At 34.2% G+C, this 15,044-nt stretch overlaps 2 protein-coding genes across 4 annotated transcripts in view; one reads left to right on the top strand and one right to left on the bottom strand.

The window, feature by feature from the left end:
• RSF1 (remodeling and spacing factor 1) overlaps positions 1 to 15,044 on the top strand; it is a 215,829-nt gene that overhangs the window by 5,580 nt on the left and 195,205 nt on the right. The window contains exons 1-2 of one of the 3 annotated variants that reach the window (XM_037840802.1): positions 3,081 to 3,306; positions 4,057 to 4,235. The exons of the other annotated variants lie outside the window; for them this stretch is intronic. The gene's annotated coding sequence lies outside the window, so the exon portion shown is untranslated. Of the gene's footprint in view, positions 1 to 3,080; positions 3,307 to 4,056; positions 4,236 to 15,044 lie in introns of those variants that run through there. 3 annotated transcript variants of the gene reach the window in all.
• LOC119538073 (probable ribosome biogenesis protein RLP24) lies at positions 2,328 to 3,220 on the bottom strand. The gene has a single exon (XM_037840810.1). The coding sequence runs from the start codon at positions 3,167 to 3,169 to the stop codon at positions 2,678 to 2,680; it is 492 nt and encodes a 163-aa protein (XP_037696738.1). The 5' UTR covers positions 3,170 to 3,220; the 3' UTR covers positions 2,328 to 2,677.

Below are 15,044 nucleotides of genomic sequence, written 5' to 3'. Positions count from 1 at the left end.
AATGTCACTCTTAGTTGCACTTGGGGTATTTGTCCTCTCTTAGCTTCTCCGGAGCAAGAGTTTGTTTTCAACAGCCATCTTCAAACTGTCTCTCATCTGCAGCTCCTGTGCTTTCTTCAAAGTGTCCCTCTTAGCTATAGCTCCTCTTCAGAACATCACTCACAGCTGCACTGAGTTCCCTCTGTCTGTCAGCTCATTTATATGGCTCCAGTGACTCAATTTAGACCCACCCTGAATGGGTGGAGCAACACCTCCATGGAAATAATCCAATCAGAGTCATCACCCACAGCTGGATGGGGGCCAGTCCAAAGAAACGCTCAAAGAATTACAATCTAATCAACACTGATAACATCTGCCCACACAAGGTTACATCAAAGATAATGGCATTTGGGGGACACAGTATATTCAAACTGGCACACCGTGCAAGCTAGAGATGTTGTAATTCTCAGCCAGTCTTCACCAGTGAGAAAAATTCATTGTGTTTGTTTGTTATCTGCGATAAGCTAGGCACAGTAAACATGGGAATTATCCAGAAAATACATTAAATATGTAGGAAGAAGTGGCTGAATTGAATTTGAGCTATCGCTACCATTTAAGTCTTTTTTCTCTGTGATATTATCAAGTGGAATATTGTAAGAATATGAATTATCATCTATAAATTATAGGCTAAAACTACCCCATGACAATTTCATGGTGATATTTCTGGCCACAGGCAGTGTGGAAAAGTAAGACTAATTCAGATTCAAAGTACATGTTAACCTGAATCATTTATTCAAGGAAGATGTTTATATGTATTGCTGGATTTGAGAAAATTTCTTTGGCTCTGTATCAATGGGATGGTCTTAATATACTGTGTTTGTTTTGTTTTGTTCTCTGTTTTAATGGATAGAGCCCATTACAAAAGGTGTCAGGGTGTTTTCTTTTTTCTTTTTACATTAGAATATTTGTAATATCGAATACTGCTTATGAGGGTTAATCTGGGGCTTCATTTTTAAAAACTTATTGATTCTTTCAACAAATATTAATGGATCACCGACTATGTGCCAGGCAGTCTTATACTCTGATACCTTAATAAACAAGATAAGATCCTTGTCCTTACAGAGCTTACAGTTTAGTAGCAAAGATAGAAAATGAAGCAATATGTTCTTTAAAATGTTTATTATATGAGCAAGTGTAATATATACTTTTTAGTGATGTGTATTGCAGCAGGCTTTGACTTATAATTTATTTAGTGTTGTATTTATCATACCTGTAAGTTAAAGTTATGTTAGCTAAGTTTTAATGCTCACACTTATGTAATTGGGTACAAACATTTTGGTGCCTTCAGACGAATTGATGCCAAAACTAGAGAAAACAATGGGGACTATTCTTTCTCTTTCCCTTCCCCTCTACTTTCTTTTTTTTTTTTTTTTTTTTTTTCAAGTGAAAATTCCCTAGAATTTTTACAGATGTCTTTTATTATATATGTAATATTATTTCCCCTCATCTTCATAGCAATAATGTTGTCTACAAATAAACCATATTTTATAAACAAGAACACAAAGACAGGACCACACTGGAATTCAAGTCGTCTGACACATGGTCCAGTGAGTACACTTTATTTTCTACCTAATACTGAAATAAAAATTTAGCCATTGTTTTATAGTTATATAAGCTAAATCATGGCCTAATGAACTTCAATATAAAAGCTGATAGATTTAACTATTAACATACTTAAAAACTAAATAATATAAAAATATAGAAACACGAGGGATATGGTTCTCTAAATACATCTCCTACTTAAGTTATATGTGTGAGGGAAGTTCTTTTCTCCCATGTAATAGAGACATCTTACTTTGTTTAGTACCTTCAAGTAATAAATATATAGGCACTTACTTTAGAAATGATTTTATTTCATATGCAAATAATGAACCAACACTCTACCCATAAGCTCTATTTTCCAAAAACAAGGCTTTTGTAAAGAAAACAACGCAACAAATTTTAAAAGGCACTGGGATTCCTCTGCTTCTAAATTAGTGCCAAGCTGGAAAAATAAAGCTTGTCCCACCAGGAATCTCAAGTTCGTGGAAATTAATCAAGTTTAGAGCCATTTCAAGAAAAGATTATTCAGCTCTCACCTATAACATCCACAACTGGCTAGCAGAACACTTATAATTAGGCCTCAATCTCCGGGGGCCAAAATGCTCATAGAAGATGCTAATAACACCAAAACAGGAAATCTTAAAATAAAAGTATCACTTGAGGTCAATCTTCACACAGATTGTTAGTTCCTTATTGAGCCCCTCTTCTATAGCATTAATAAAGGGAGTATCTTACTGCAAAGAAAGTTTTATGTATCATTAGCCATGAATTTTGTCATTACTTATTACATAAAAGCTGCCTAGGGCCATTATCCGAATGACATGACCATTTTATGCCCACAATTCACTTCTATACTTACAAACAGAATTTTCATGATTTACATAGTACAACTTATCAGTGAAGGTTTAAAGTTGAGACACAGTCTAACATCCATAACATCTGATATTTTATAGATAGCAATGTAGGAGAAATGTATTTTTAATTACCTTTCATTTGAGTGCCCTCACAAAAAAAATACAGCAATACTTTAGAAGTTCCAAGTCTCAAGAAGAGATTTTCAAAAGCACATATAGAAATGGTTACAGACAGAAGATTTCTAAGAAATATCTTCCATGTCCACATCCTGTTGTAATTGCAGTACCATTTTTTCTTCCAGCTGCTTTCCTTTGCCTGCAAGAGGAGCCCGGATAAGATGGATGTTTTGCTTGACCTCTTTGATGTCCTGAACTTTCTGTAGTTCTTTATTTTTCTTTAACCTGTTCATTATAAATTTAGCTTGGCGTTTCTGTTTAATTTCTTCGACTCTCTTCATTGCATCAATAGTTTTATTCCATAGCTCTCGCTGGTACTTGACAGGTTCATTTCTACATTTTTCAAATTCAAATGAATTATCCACTGTAAGCTCTTTACCAGCTGCCTTCCGGAATGCTTTAGTCCACCTGACCTTGCGAGGATTACGCTTCTTTTTAAAGTTTTTATGACATTTGGATTTACAGAATGTGAACACCTTACAATCATTGCGGACGAACATCATGCCGTGGCCGGGATAGATTGGCCCAGAACAGAAATAACACTTTTCGATACGCATATTGAACCCGCATGCGAACACACAACCAAACGCCGAGTTTGAGGGAAGTGACGTAGCTCCCCTCTACTTTCATCTCCTAGTTCCTGTGTCTCGAGTTGTACCACCTTTAGCCACCTGAAAGGGTAGCTTCTTCCACTGTAAGCATTCCTTCACTTGCTGCATGTTCAGTGCTTGCTTGCTCCAGGGCATTTGTATGGATTTGTACCAGTGTGTTAGGGAGGAGGAAGGCACTGAAATTCATAAAATATATTCTTTGGGTTTCCAAATCACTAACTAATTAGACCTAAATAATAGAGCAAACTATCTTAAAATATACCTTGTTCTGGTAGTAGCGTCAAACATTTTCAAATGAATATGTAATTATTTTATTTAGTCCTAAGAATGATTTCCTTAGTGAATGCATACTTTACAGAAAGTTCTTAACTTTATCCTGAGTTTAAGAATATGTAATTATGGTTGAGTTATTGTATCTGTTTGCCATTGTCTGTGTATGTATAAGTCATTTCATGGATTAAGATGGCAAACTTTGATCCTAGCCTATTTTCCATTAATCACTTAACACAGCTCTTACTATCTTTTGCTTTCAAGTTTTGCTCAGAATTAAGTAAATTTTATTTCATTTAAAATTACTTATCAAGTAAATTTGGTTCCTCCCAAAATAAGTTACGAAGGAAATCTGATATCAAATTATTTCATAATTTGTTCCATTATGTTAATTAAAGGTAAACATTTCTTAAGAAACTGGAAATTTGGTGCAGTGCTTATTATCTTACTAGTTTAGAGACTGGGCAAATTAGAAAGAACTAAAAGCTATGCTTAGGAACCATTTTTGCCCAAAATCAGGGTGTGTGGTTTTTTTTTTTTTTGTTTTGTTTTTTATGTTTTAGATAAGACTCTCAATGAAAGAACATGAGCTATGTGAACACTCCAAGCAGAAATTTGCGTCGAAGTGGCATTAAGAAAAAGCGTGAGGGGAGAACTTGACAGTTGCCTCTTAACAGACTGAGACCAGGCTCCAACCTAATATAATTGAAAAATAAATTTCTTGGATAGCAAAATTAAATATGTAAGTGTATATATGGCTCAAATAAGCAAAAGTTCCTCAAGAAAGTATTCATAGTGAAGGTTGAGTCTATATATTTATTAATTGCTCAAAGCCTTTTTTCCTGTATTTGTACATTTATCTTAATCATTTTCTGGATGGTAGGATTATAGCTTTTTTTTTCTTTAGTTTTCCTATATTTTTCACATTTAATTTTCTATAATAAATAAATATTTCTTTTGTAATTACCCAAAAAAGTTATTTTAAAGTAGTTTTCTAAAGAGGCTATAAAAAGGAAAAAAATTGAGTTGCTGATTTTACTCTTAATCCTGAATTAACTCTCACAGTGAATATTACCATCATCCACCCAGGTCTCCCAAATCAGAAACAGAAGAATCATTCTAGAGTCTAATCTCTGACATATTTTCTATTTTGTTACCAAGTTTTATTGAGTCTTTGTCTATCCCGTTTTATATTGGACCTCACTTTCCTTTCCTCATTGCCCCTCTGTTTTAGTCATGCTGACTGCTTGCAGCTCTGAAAGGTTGTTTTGCATCTTTATGCCTTATCCTTTCTCCCTCTGAGGTGAATATCCTTTCCTCATATTCCTCCTCTTGACTTCTCAGTGTACTCCTACCCATCAGTTGATCTGCTATTCAAGCACCAGGGGCTCTGAAATCTTTCCTGCTTCCTCTGGCTCTCAAGCTAAATTGACCAGTTGACCACTTCACTACTCACCCCCACGTACCATTTGCAGATTTTATATCACACTACTCATAATACTTTATGAGGACTGTAAGCTCCTTGAGGGTTGGGATTCTTGTTTATTGTTGTATTCCTAGTGACTGTAGTATTAGTAAGTACTTAATAAATGTTTATAAAATGAATAAACATTTGCCCAATATAAGAATGACATACTTTCTGTTGATAGTTGGAAGTAATTGACATGTTGGTTAGTGCTACTGCTTGAATGAAGCAGATTTTGTGTCCCATTTCATTAGATGTAATATTATATTTAAAATAAATGTATGCAATTGGAAATTGAAACCTCGGCCATGACAGTCTAGTACACAGGTCAGGGAACTAGTACACGGGTCAGGGAACTACAGCCGATGGGCCAATTCTGGCCTGCCCTCTCTTTTGTATTTAAAGTTTTATTGGTACATGTGCTCATTTGTTTACATATTTTTATTGCAACAGAAAACATATGACATGCAAAGTGTAAAGTATTTCCTATCAGCTCTTTAAAGAAAAAAAATTGCAAACTCCTGTTTTAGTATATGAAGAAAGATATCAGATGATTATTTCTGTTCGAGAACACTTAAGGAACCAAGTGTAATACAGATTAAGTGCCTAGAGTGTACTGTGAGTGAAAATATTAGTAGAGCAGTAATTTCTTCAATATTTATCTAATTTTACACACAACTGTGTGAAAATACTTTTGTGTAAAAAAGTATATTAGTTGGCCAGGTTTTCTCTACTGGTGAATAAGTGTGTTCTTGTGTTATAGTCCTGTATGGAAGTTGCAAAATTCTCAGAAAAAAAATTGTTGCTGAGAACTGTTGGAGTTTTTGTTTTTTTTTTTTTAAACAGATCTTTATTTGTAATGACTGCATAACGATATGACTATCTAGCTGCACTTCTACTCTTTTATTCTTGCTCTTGCTTCCTAGGTTGGGTGATTCTGAAAGCTTTTCAGTTAACAGTAATGATACTACATTGAACTAATTATTTTATTCAAGGGGAGCCATGGGTTTCTCTACTAATTATCATAAGACAAGGCTGGGACAGGGGCCAACTCGAACATAGTAATTGGCAGTTAAGGGTAAGAGTTGTAATATTGTTGCACTGGTCTCCAAGTCTCATCCAAGTGGACTAATAAGATCTGATTTGGAGTAGAGTCCCCAAGTCTTGGTGAGGACAAGGTTGGGTGAATGGGTGATACCATGTATTCAGATGAGAAAGGATATATTTACTGAAGGGAGAACTTAAAAGATTTACTGGTCTTTCTTGGGGGAGAGAAGGTTATAAGAGAACATACTAGAGAATAGCCTACTGTCATTGGGCAGGACTGTGGGCCTTGACCATCCACTAGTGTTTTACGGGGAAAGTGGAGAGTGTTATGAATTTTTTAGCACTTGCTGTGCTGGGTATTTCAGGGAATTTACTTTGCTCTTCCCTTATTCCTTTTGTCCTGGGCAACCACAAGATTGGCTCTGCAAATAAATATAACTGCCACTTTCTCAAAGTTTAACTGTTAACAGGCTTTTTGGGAAAAATATTAGATAGAATGGATTATTCCAAATTGTAATTTGCTTTTTTATTTCGAGTTTTAGAAGATAACAGGATTGTGGCACATTGAAAAACTTTGATCAGAGCTTAGTTTATATTCCCATCAAAGCCTTGTTCATCTTTACTTTATTAGAGCCATTAAGGAGCCATCTTACGGTAGTACTCATTTGGGTTAGCATCTGAATTCATACATTCAATAACATTCCTCATTTTAGAAATTTTGATTGTGATCTCATTTGTCCTTGCTCTCTTTCTTTTTTGCCAACATGGCCTTTTCATTTTATAGCCTGGTTTCTCTTCTACTCTTACCTGGTTTGATTCATTATGATAACTATGTTGAATCCTTGTTCTTCTCTATTTCCCCATAATTTGGGCCTCCTTCAACCTTAATTAATTTATCTTCTCCATTCCTCATATTTTATAGAAATAAAAATAAATTACAAAAATGCTGAAACAAGGTCATATTATAAATTAAGTGCCTGTAGTAATGATATTTTAGTTATTACAGCTTACTGTTGAGCCTGACTCCATGCTAAAGTCTTCTACCCAGATTATTTTATTTAATCCTCACAACTACTCTATAATACTGTTAGTATTTTCATTTTATAGATAAGAAGACCGAGTCTTAGAGAGGTCGAGTAATTTGTCTAAATTCACATCTTGAAAGAGTTGGAGAAAAATTTGGTATAGTTTGTAATGCTGTGGGAATTTAAAACTAGTTAAGTGTAGCTTCAGAGCCCCAGCTCTTAACCACTATACTGTTCTGTCATATATGGTCTTCTGATGACTGTAATGTGATCCTCAGTACCATGATCTTGGCCTCATCATCTGAACATTTAGGTTTCTGATTCAGATTATAGCATGTTTTTCCACTCATTTATGCTTTTTTTTTTTTAACTTTTAAAAGTACTTTTCATTAGAATGAGCTTTGTTTTTTAAAAAGCTGCAATATTTGAATGGGATACAGAGATACTAAAACTAAAGAAATACAAGTTTATAGGTACAGCTGAATGCCTGTAACATGAATCTTAACCTGTTCACCATTACTTTGGAAAACCCTAGTCCTCGTTAGACTTGGGAATGGTTCTCTTAATTTTTTTTGAAGTAAAACTCCATTTCATATAACTATAAAGTTTTGTGCAGTATGTCATCCACTGTGGCTCTGACTTCTGTTTATCCTAATTAAAGAAGTAGTCTTACTCTTTTTACTTTTAGCTGAGTGATTCTCAGCCATTGCTATAATCATGGGATTTAATTAATTATTTATGGCTGCACATTAGAATCACTTGGGAAATATTGATGTCTGAGCCCTGCCCCAGCCCGGTAAAATCAGACTCTAGGTTAGGGCCCTAGCTTCAGTGAGTCTAAGGTGCAACTAGGACTGACTGACTATTCTCACCCATTTGTGCTAGTACTTTTCTGGTGGGTTAAGATTTGCTTATAAGAACTTTTTTTTCTCTTTTCTTCTCCCCCATCACACCCCCAGCGTGAAGATTTTTTCCTAGCTGAATTTTATTTGCCATTGCTGTTTGTGTTACTAAACTACAGAAGTGTTTTTGGTTATTTTCTGTATCCTCATTATTAACCTTTGAGCCTGCCTTCAAGATTCCTGCTTCTTTTTTTCTTCAGTAGGAAAAAGCAGAGGGATCATGCTATGTATACTCAGTGTTTGCCAATATGATTTCCCTATGACTTTTGCTAATCAACTTTATCAAAGTATAAATTACATGAAATAAAATGCATGCATTTTAATTATATGGTCTGTTGAGTTTTGACCCTTCTGTAATCACCGCCATAATCAAACTGTAGAATATTTCCATTACTCTGAAAGATTCCCTTGTTCCCCGTCCCACTTATCCCAGTGGCCACAGGCAACCAGTGATCTGCCTTATGTCACTGTGTTTCATTGTATCTTTCTTAGATATGGGTGGAATCAAACATTATTTTTTCATTTTGGCTTCTTTGGCCCATAATTATTTTGCAGTTCTTCCATATTGTTGTGTGTGTCAGGAATTCATTCATTTTTATTGCTGAGTAGTTATCTTATATGGATGTACCACAATTTGTTTATCCTTTCACCTGTTGATGCACCAACTGTACTTACTGTTACTATAATGATCATGTGATTTAATTAGCTATTTCTTAAACTGAAATAATAGACGCTGCTATGGCCATTCATGTGTAAGTCTGTATGTGAACATATATTTTCCTATCTCTAAGGTAAAAACCTAGGAGTAGAAAAACCAGGTCATGTGTAAGTTTATCTTCATCAGAAATCCCCAGACTGTTTACTGTTGTGATTTTGCCATTTTACATTCCCACCAGCAGTGTATATGAATCCAGTTGCTCATTCTTGGTATTATTAATATTAACACTGATATTGCTAGTCTTTTTAATTTTAGCCATTCTGGTGAGTGTGAAATTGCATCTCGTTTTGGTTTTAATTTGCAATTCCTTAATAATTAATGATGTTGAACATCTTTTCATGTTCTTACCGGCCATATATATATGCATATATTTTGTTGTGTGTAAAGTATTTGTTCAAGTATTTCACTCATTTTCTTTTTATAATTATCGGTGTGTTTGTTTTCTCATTATTGTGTTGTTACAACTCTACACTAAATTTTTGATCAAGATAAAACTTTCTCTTCCCTAGCACCTTACCTTTTAAAGCTATTGCTTATATTATTTACAAATTTAAAACAATAGTGTTTCAGATTAAATACTATAATACTTAGTAGAGATTTGATTTTTTATTTTTGATGTGTTTCTGACTACTTTATGTGAAAGAAGCTTGGAGTTAAGAGGGCAGCTGTTACCAGTTCCATTTAATCCACTTGTTAGATTGACTTTATTTCTCTAGAAATAAACTGACTACTCACTCCTTAATCAACTCATTTTTTTTGTTTTTGTTTTCTTTTAGTCCATTTGTTTTGTACTATTTATTTGCTGTTTTTTTTTAGTTCAGTTTTTTTGAGGTATACTCATATATGCAGTCATCTGTGGTGTACCATCATATAGTTGTGCATTCATCATCCCAGTCTCTTTTTTTTTTTTTGAACATTTTCCTTATGCCAGAAAAAGTAAAAATAAGAATAAAAGATAAAAGTAAAAAAGAACACCCAAATCATCCCCCCCACCTATTTTTCATTTAGGTTTTGTCCGCATGTATCTACACATCCATCCATACACTGTATAAAGGGAGTGTGATCCACAAGGCTTTCACAGTCACACTGTCACCCCTTGTAAGCTACATTAACTCCTTCTGTTTTTAATGGGTAAGTTGTGTTTACCAAGTGCGTTGTTTGTTCTCATACTTGTGCCAGTTGTATTTCCAGTTGTATTTCTTATTATAATTATATCATTAATTATCTACTTCTTAAACTGTTAAAATAAGTGTGAAAACAGAATTATGTCTACAAAAACTAAGTTTGGATATTTTGGAAAGATTTGATTCAAGGCAAGCCATTTACCTTCATAAATAATAATAATTTCTCATAAATACTAAGGGCAGTAAATTTTGAATTCTTTGCATATTCAAAAATCATTTTTCCTTCATGCTTAATTAAAAGACTAAGTAGGGGACTTTGAAAATGTAGCTTCGTTTTCTGCTAGCCTGCAGAGTTGATGAGAAGTCTGATGTCACTCTAATTCTTGTTCCTTTCTGTTTGTAAAGAATAGCTTTATTGAGATACCATTTATATATCCTAAATTCACCCTTTTAATTATGCAATTTAGTGTTTTTTAGTATATTCACAAGGCTATGTGACCATCATCACTATCTAATTCCAGGATATTTTATCATCCCCCAAAAAACCCATAACCTTTACCTGTTATTCCTCATTCCTTCTCATCCACACCCAAGCCTGTGGCAACCATTAATCTCTTTTCTTTTCCCATGGAATTGCCTATTCTGGACATTTCATATAAATGGCATCACACAATATGTGGCCTTTTGTGATGGCTTCTTTCACTTAGCATAATGTTTTCAAATTTCATCCATGTTGCAGAATGCAGCAGTACTTCATTTTGATGGCTGAATAATATTCCACTGAACAGATATACCACATTTTGTTTATTCATCCATCAGATCATGGACATTTGGCTTGTTACCCTTTTTGGCTCTTGTGTATAATGCTGCTATGAATGTTCATGTATAAGTTTTTTCATGAACATGTTTTCAGTTCTCTTGGATATATACTTAGCATTGGAATTGGTGGGTAATATGGTAACTGTATTGGTATATATTATTATTAACATTTTTATGAACAGTCAGATTGTGTGATTGCACCATTTTACATTCCCAGGAAGAAATAACAAGTGTTTCTATTTCACTACATCCTCATCAACACTTTTTTTTTCCCTTATTCCAGAAGTTGTGGATTTACTGAACAATCGTGCATAAAATATATGTTTCCCATGTACCATCCTATTATTAATGACTTGCATTGATGTGGAACATTTCTTCCAATTGATGAAAGCACATCTGTAAAATTGTACTATTAACTATATAGTCCATGGTTTCACTTAGGGTTCACTGATTGTGTTGTGGAGTTCCATGGATTTTTTTTTTTTTTTTTTTTTTTAGTTTTTATTCTGTTACCATTTATACAACCTAACATTTCCCCTATTAACCACATTTAGATATATATTTAAGTGCTGTTAATTATGTTCATAGTGTTGTGTTACTGTCACTACCATCTATTACCAAAACATTTCCATTGTTCTAAAGAGGCACCCTGTATATTTTAAGTGTTAGCTTCCCATTCCCTATCCCCAACCTATCCCCTCATAATTTATATTCTGGATTCTGACCCTATGGGTTTGATTATTTTGATTATTTCAAATCACTGAGATCATGCAATATTTGTCCTTTTGGGTCTGGCTTACTTCACTCAACATGATGTCTTCCAGGTTCATTCATGTTGTCACATGTGTCAGGGCTTCATTCCTTTTTATGGCTGAATAACAGTCCATTGTTCGTGTATACCACATTTTGTTTATGCATTCGCCAATTGATGGATCCTTGGGTTGATTCCATCTTTTGGCAGTTGTGCATATTGCTGCTATGAACAGTGGTATACAAATATCTGCTCAAGTCCCTGCTTTTAATTCTTTAGGGTATATACCTAGTAGTGGGATTGTCAGATCATGTGGTAATTCTATACTTAACTTTCTGAGGAACTGCCAAACTGTCTTCCACAGTAGCGACACCATTTTACTTTGCCACCAACAATGAATGAGTGTACCTTTTTCTTTGCATCCTGTCCAACACTTGTGATTTCTGTTTTTTTATAGCAGCTATTCTAATAGGCATGAGATGGTATCTCAATGTGGTTTTGATTCACATTTCCCTAATGGCTAATGGTTTGAGCATCTTTTCATGTGCTTTCTGGCCATTCGTATATCTTTGGAGAAATATCTATTAAGTCTTTTTGCCAATTTTAAAATTGGGTTGTTGGCCTTTTTTTGTTGTTATGTTGAAGGAGTTCTTTATATATTCTGGATATTAAACCTGTATCAGATTTGTGTTTCCAAATATTTTTTCCCATTGTGAAGGTTGTCATTTTACTTTCATGATTAAGTCTTTTGAGTCACAAAAGTTTTAAATTTTGTTGAGGTCCCATTTATCTATTTTTTTTCTTTTGTTACTTGTATGTTGCGTGTAAAATCTAAGAATCCATTGCCTAACACAAGGTCCTGAAAATTCTTCCCTATGTTTTCTACCAGAAATTTGGTAGTTCTGGCTCTTATATTTAAGTCTTTGATTCATTTTGAGTTTATTTTTGTATAAGATGTGAGGTAGGGTTCCTCCTATTTTTGCAAATGGAGATCCAGTATTCCCAGCACCATTTGTTGAAGGGACTATTTGTATTAGTTAGGGTTCTCTAGGGAAACAGAATCAACAAGAGATATCTATAAATATAAAATTTTTATAGAAGTGCCTCACGCAGCTGTGGGTATGCACAAGTCCACATTCCATAGGGCAGGCAGCAAACTGGCAACTCCGATGAAGGTGTTAGGATGAACTCCTCAGGAAACACTTCGCTGGCTAGCCGAAGAAGTGAAGGTCCTTTATCTATCTTGCTTAAAAGTCTTCAACTGATTGGATTAAATCCATCTGATTGAATTCTCTTATTGTGGATGACTTGCCCTTCATTGATGTGATCAGTCACAGCTTCAGCCAATTGTCTGATGATTTAATAAACCAGCCTTCTGGTTTATTAACCAGCCACAAATGTCCTTTCAGTAATGGTTAGGCCAGTGCTTGCTTGACCAGACACCTGGACACCATCACCTGGCCAAGTTGACACATGAACCTAACCATCATACTATTCTTTCCCAGTTGAGTGGTCTATGCCCCCTTGTCAAAAATCTGTTGACCATAAATGTAAGGGCTGATTTCTGAGTTACCAGTTCTGTTCCATTGGTCTTTGTCTGTCCTTGTGCCAGTTTGATGCTGTTTTGATTATTGATGCTTTGTAATAAGATCTGGACATCTGAGTTCTCCAACTTGGATCTTTTTCAAGATAGTTTTGGTTATTCAGGGCCCCATACACTTCCATATAAATTTGGTGATTGGCGTTTCCATTTCTTCAAAGAAAATTGTTGGAATTTTGATGGGTATTGCATGGAATCTATAAATTGCTATGAATAGGATTGACATCTTATCAATATTTAGTCTCCCAATGCATGAACACTGATTGTGCTTCCATTTATTTAGGTCTTCTTTGATTTCCTTTAGTAGCGTTTTCCAGTTTTCTGTGTATAAGTCCTTTACATCTTTGGTTATATTTATTTTTGGATATTTGGTTTTTTTAGTTGCTAATGTAACTGGAATTTTTTTCTTGACTTCTTCTTCCAGTTGTTCATTGCTTGTGTGTAGAAACATTACTAAGTTTGGGGTATTGATTTTATACCCCACTACTTTGCTGAATTGATATATTAGCTCTAGGAGCTTTTTTTTTTTTGTAAATTTTTCCAGATTTTCTGTGTATAAGATCATGTCATCTGCAAGTAGTTTACTTCTTCCTTTCCAATTTGGATGCTTTTTATTTCTTTTTCTTCCCTAATTGCTCTGACAGATAACCAGTACAGTGTTGAATAACACTGATGACAGTGGGCATCCTTGTCTTGTTCTTCATCTTTGAAGGAAAGCTTTCAATCTTTCACCATTAAGCAGGGTGTTAGCTGTGGGTTTTTCATATATGTTGTCTTGTTGTGGAAGTTTCCTACTATTTTTAGTGTTCTAAGTGTTTTTAACAAGAAGGGATGCTGGATTTTGTCAAAGCCTTTTCTGCTTCAATTGAGATGATCATGTGTTTTTGTTTCCGTTATTCTGTTTATGCGGTCTGTTACATTAATTGATTTCCTTATGTTTAACCACCCTTGCATACCAAGGATAAATCCCAGTTGATCATGGCATATAATTCTTTTAATATGCTGTTGGATTGGGTTTGTTAGTATTTTGTTGAGGATTTTTGCATCTATATGCATAATAGAGATTGGTCTATAATTTTCTTTTCTTTTAGTATCTTTATTTGACTTTGGTATGATGGTGATGTTGGCTTCATAGAAGGAATTAGGGACTGTTCCCTCCTTTTCCATTTTTTGGAAGTGTTTGAGCAGAAATGGAGTTAACCTTATTGGAATGTTTGGTAAATTCCCCTGTGAAGACATATGGTCCTGGACTTTTCTTTTTTGGAAGGTTTTTGATGACTGATTCAATCTCTTTATTAGTCATTGGTTTGTTGAGATCTTTTTTTTTTTTTTTCTTGAGTTAGTGTATTTTTTTTTCTTGAGTTAGTGTAAGTAGTTTGTGTGTTTCTATGAATTTGTCCATTTAATCTAGGTTATCTAATTTATTTAACCTAGGATATCTAATTTATTGGCATACGGTTGTTTATATTATCCTCCTTTTTCTTTCAGTGGGGTCAGTAGCAATGTCCCCCTTTTCATTACTGATTTTTGTTATTTGTGTTCTCTCTTTTTTTTTCTTTGTCTATAGTTAAAGCTTTGTTAGTTTCATTGATCTTTTCAAAGAACTAACTTTTTGTTTTATTGATTCTTTATTGTTTTCTTGTTTTCCATTTCACTTATCTCTTCTGTAATCTTTGTTATTTCCTTCCTTCTGCTTGCTTTGGGTTTAGTTTGCTCTTCTTGTTCTAGTTCTTACAGTTTGGTGGTTAAGTCTCTGATTTGAAGTCTTTCTTCTTTTTTAATGTCAACATTTAGAGCTACAGTACTGCCTTTGCAACCTCCCATAGGTTTTGGTATGTTGTATTTTCATTTTCCTTCACCTCAGAGTATTTCCTAATTTCTCTTGTGATTTCTTCTTTAACCTGTTGGTTGTTTAAGACTATGTTGTTCAATTTTCCAAATACTTGGAATTTTCCATTTTCCCCTCTGTTATTGATTGTTAGATTCATTCTTTTGGGGTCAAAGAAAATACACTGTATGATTTCGATATTTTTAAAATTATTGCCACTTTTTTTTGTGACCTAAGATATGGTCTGTCCCGGAGAATGATCCGTGTGTACT

This window comes from Choloepus didactylus, chromosome 6 (assembly GCF_015220235.1).
Source record: "Choloepus didactylus isolate mChoDid1 chromosome 6, mChoDid1.pri, whole genome shotgun sequence".
NCBI lineage: Eukaryota > Metazoa > Chordata > Mammalia > Pilosa > Megalonychidae > Choloepus > Choloepus didactylus.
The sequence above is the reverse complement of the archived record's forward strand: the minus strand, read 5'-3'. Positions and strand labels throughout refer to the sequence as shown.

Excerpts from the sequence above, each read along its gene's own strand:
- LOC119538073 (XM_037840810.1), bottom strand. The coding sequence starts at position 3,169 with ATGCGTATCGAAAAGTGTTATTTCTGTTCTGGGCCAATCTATCCCGGC.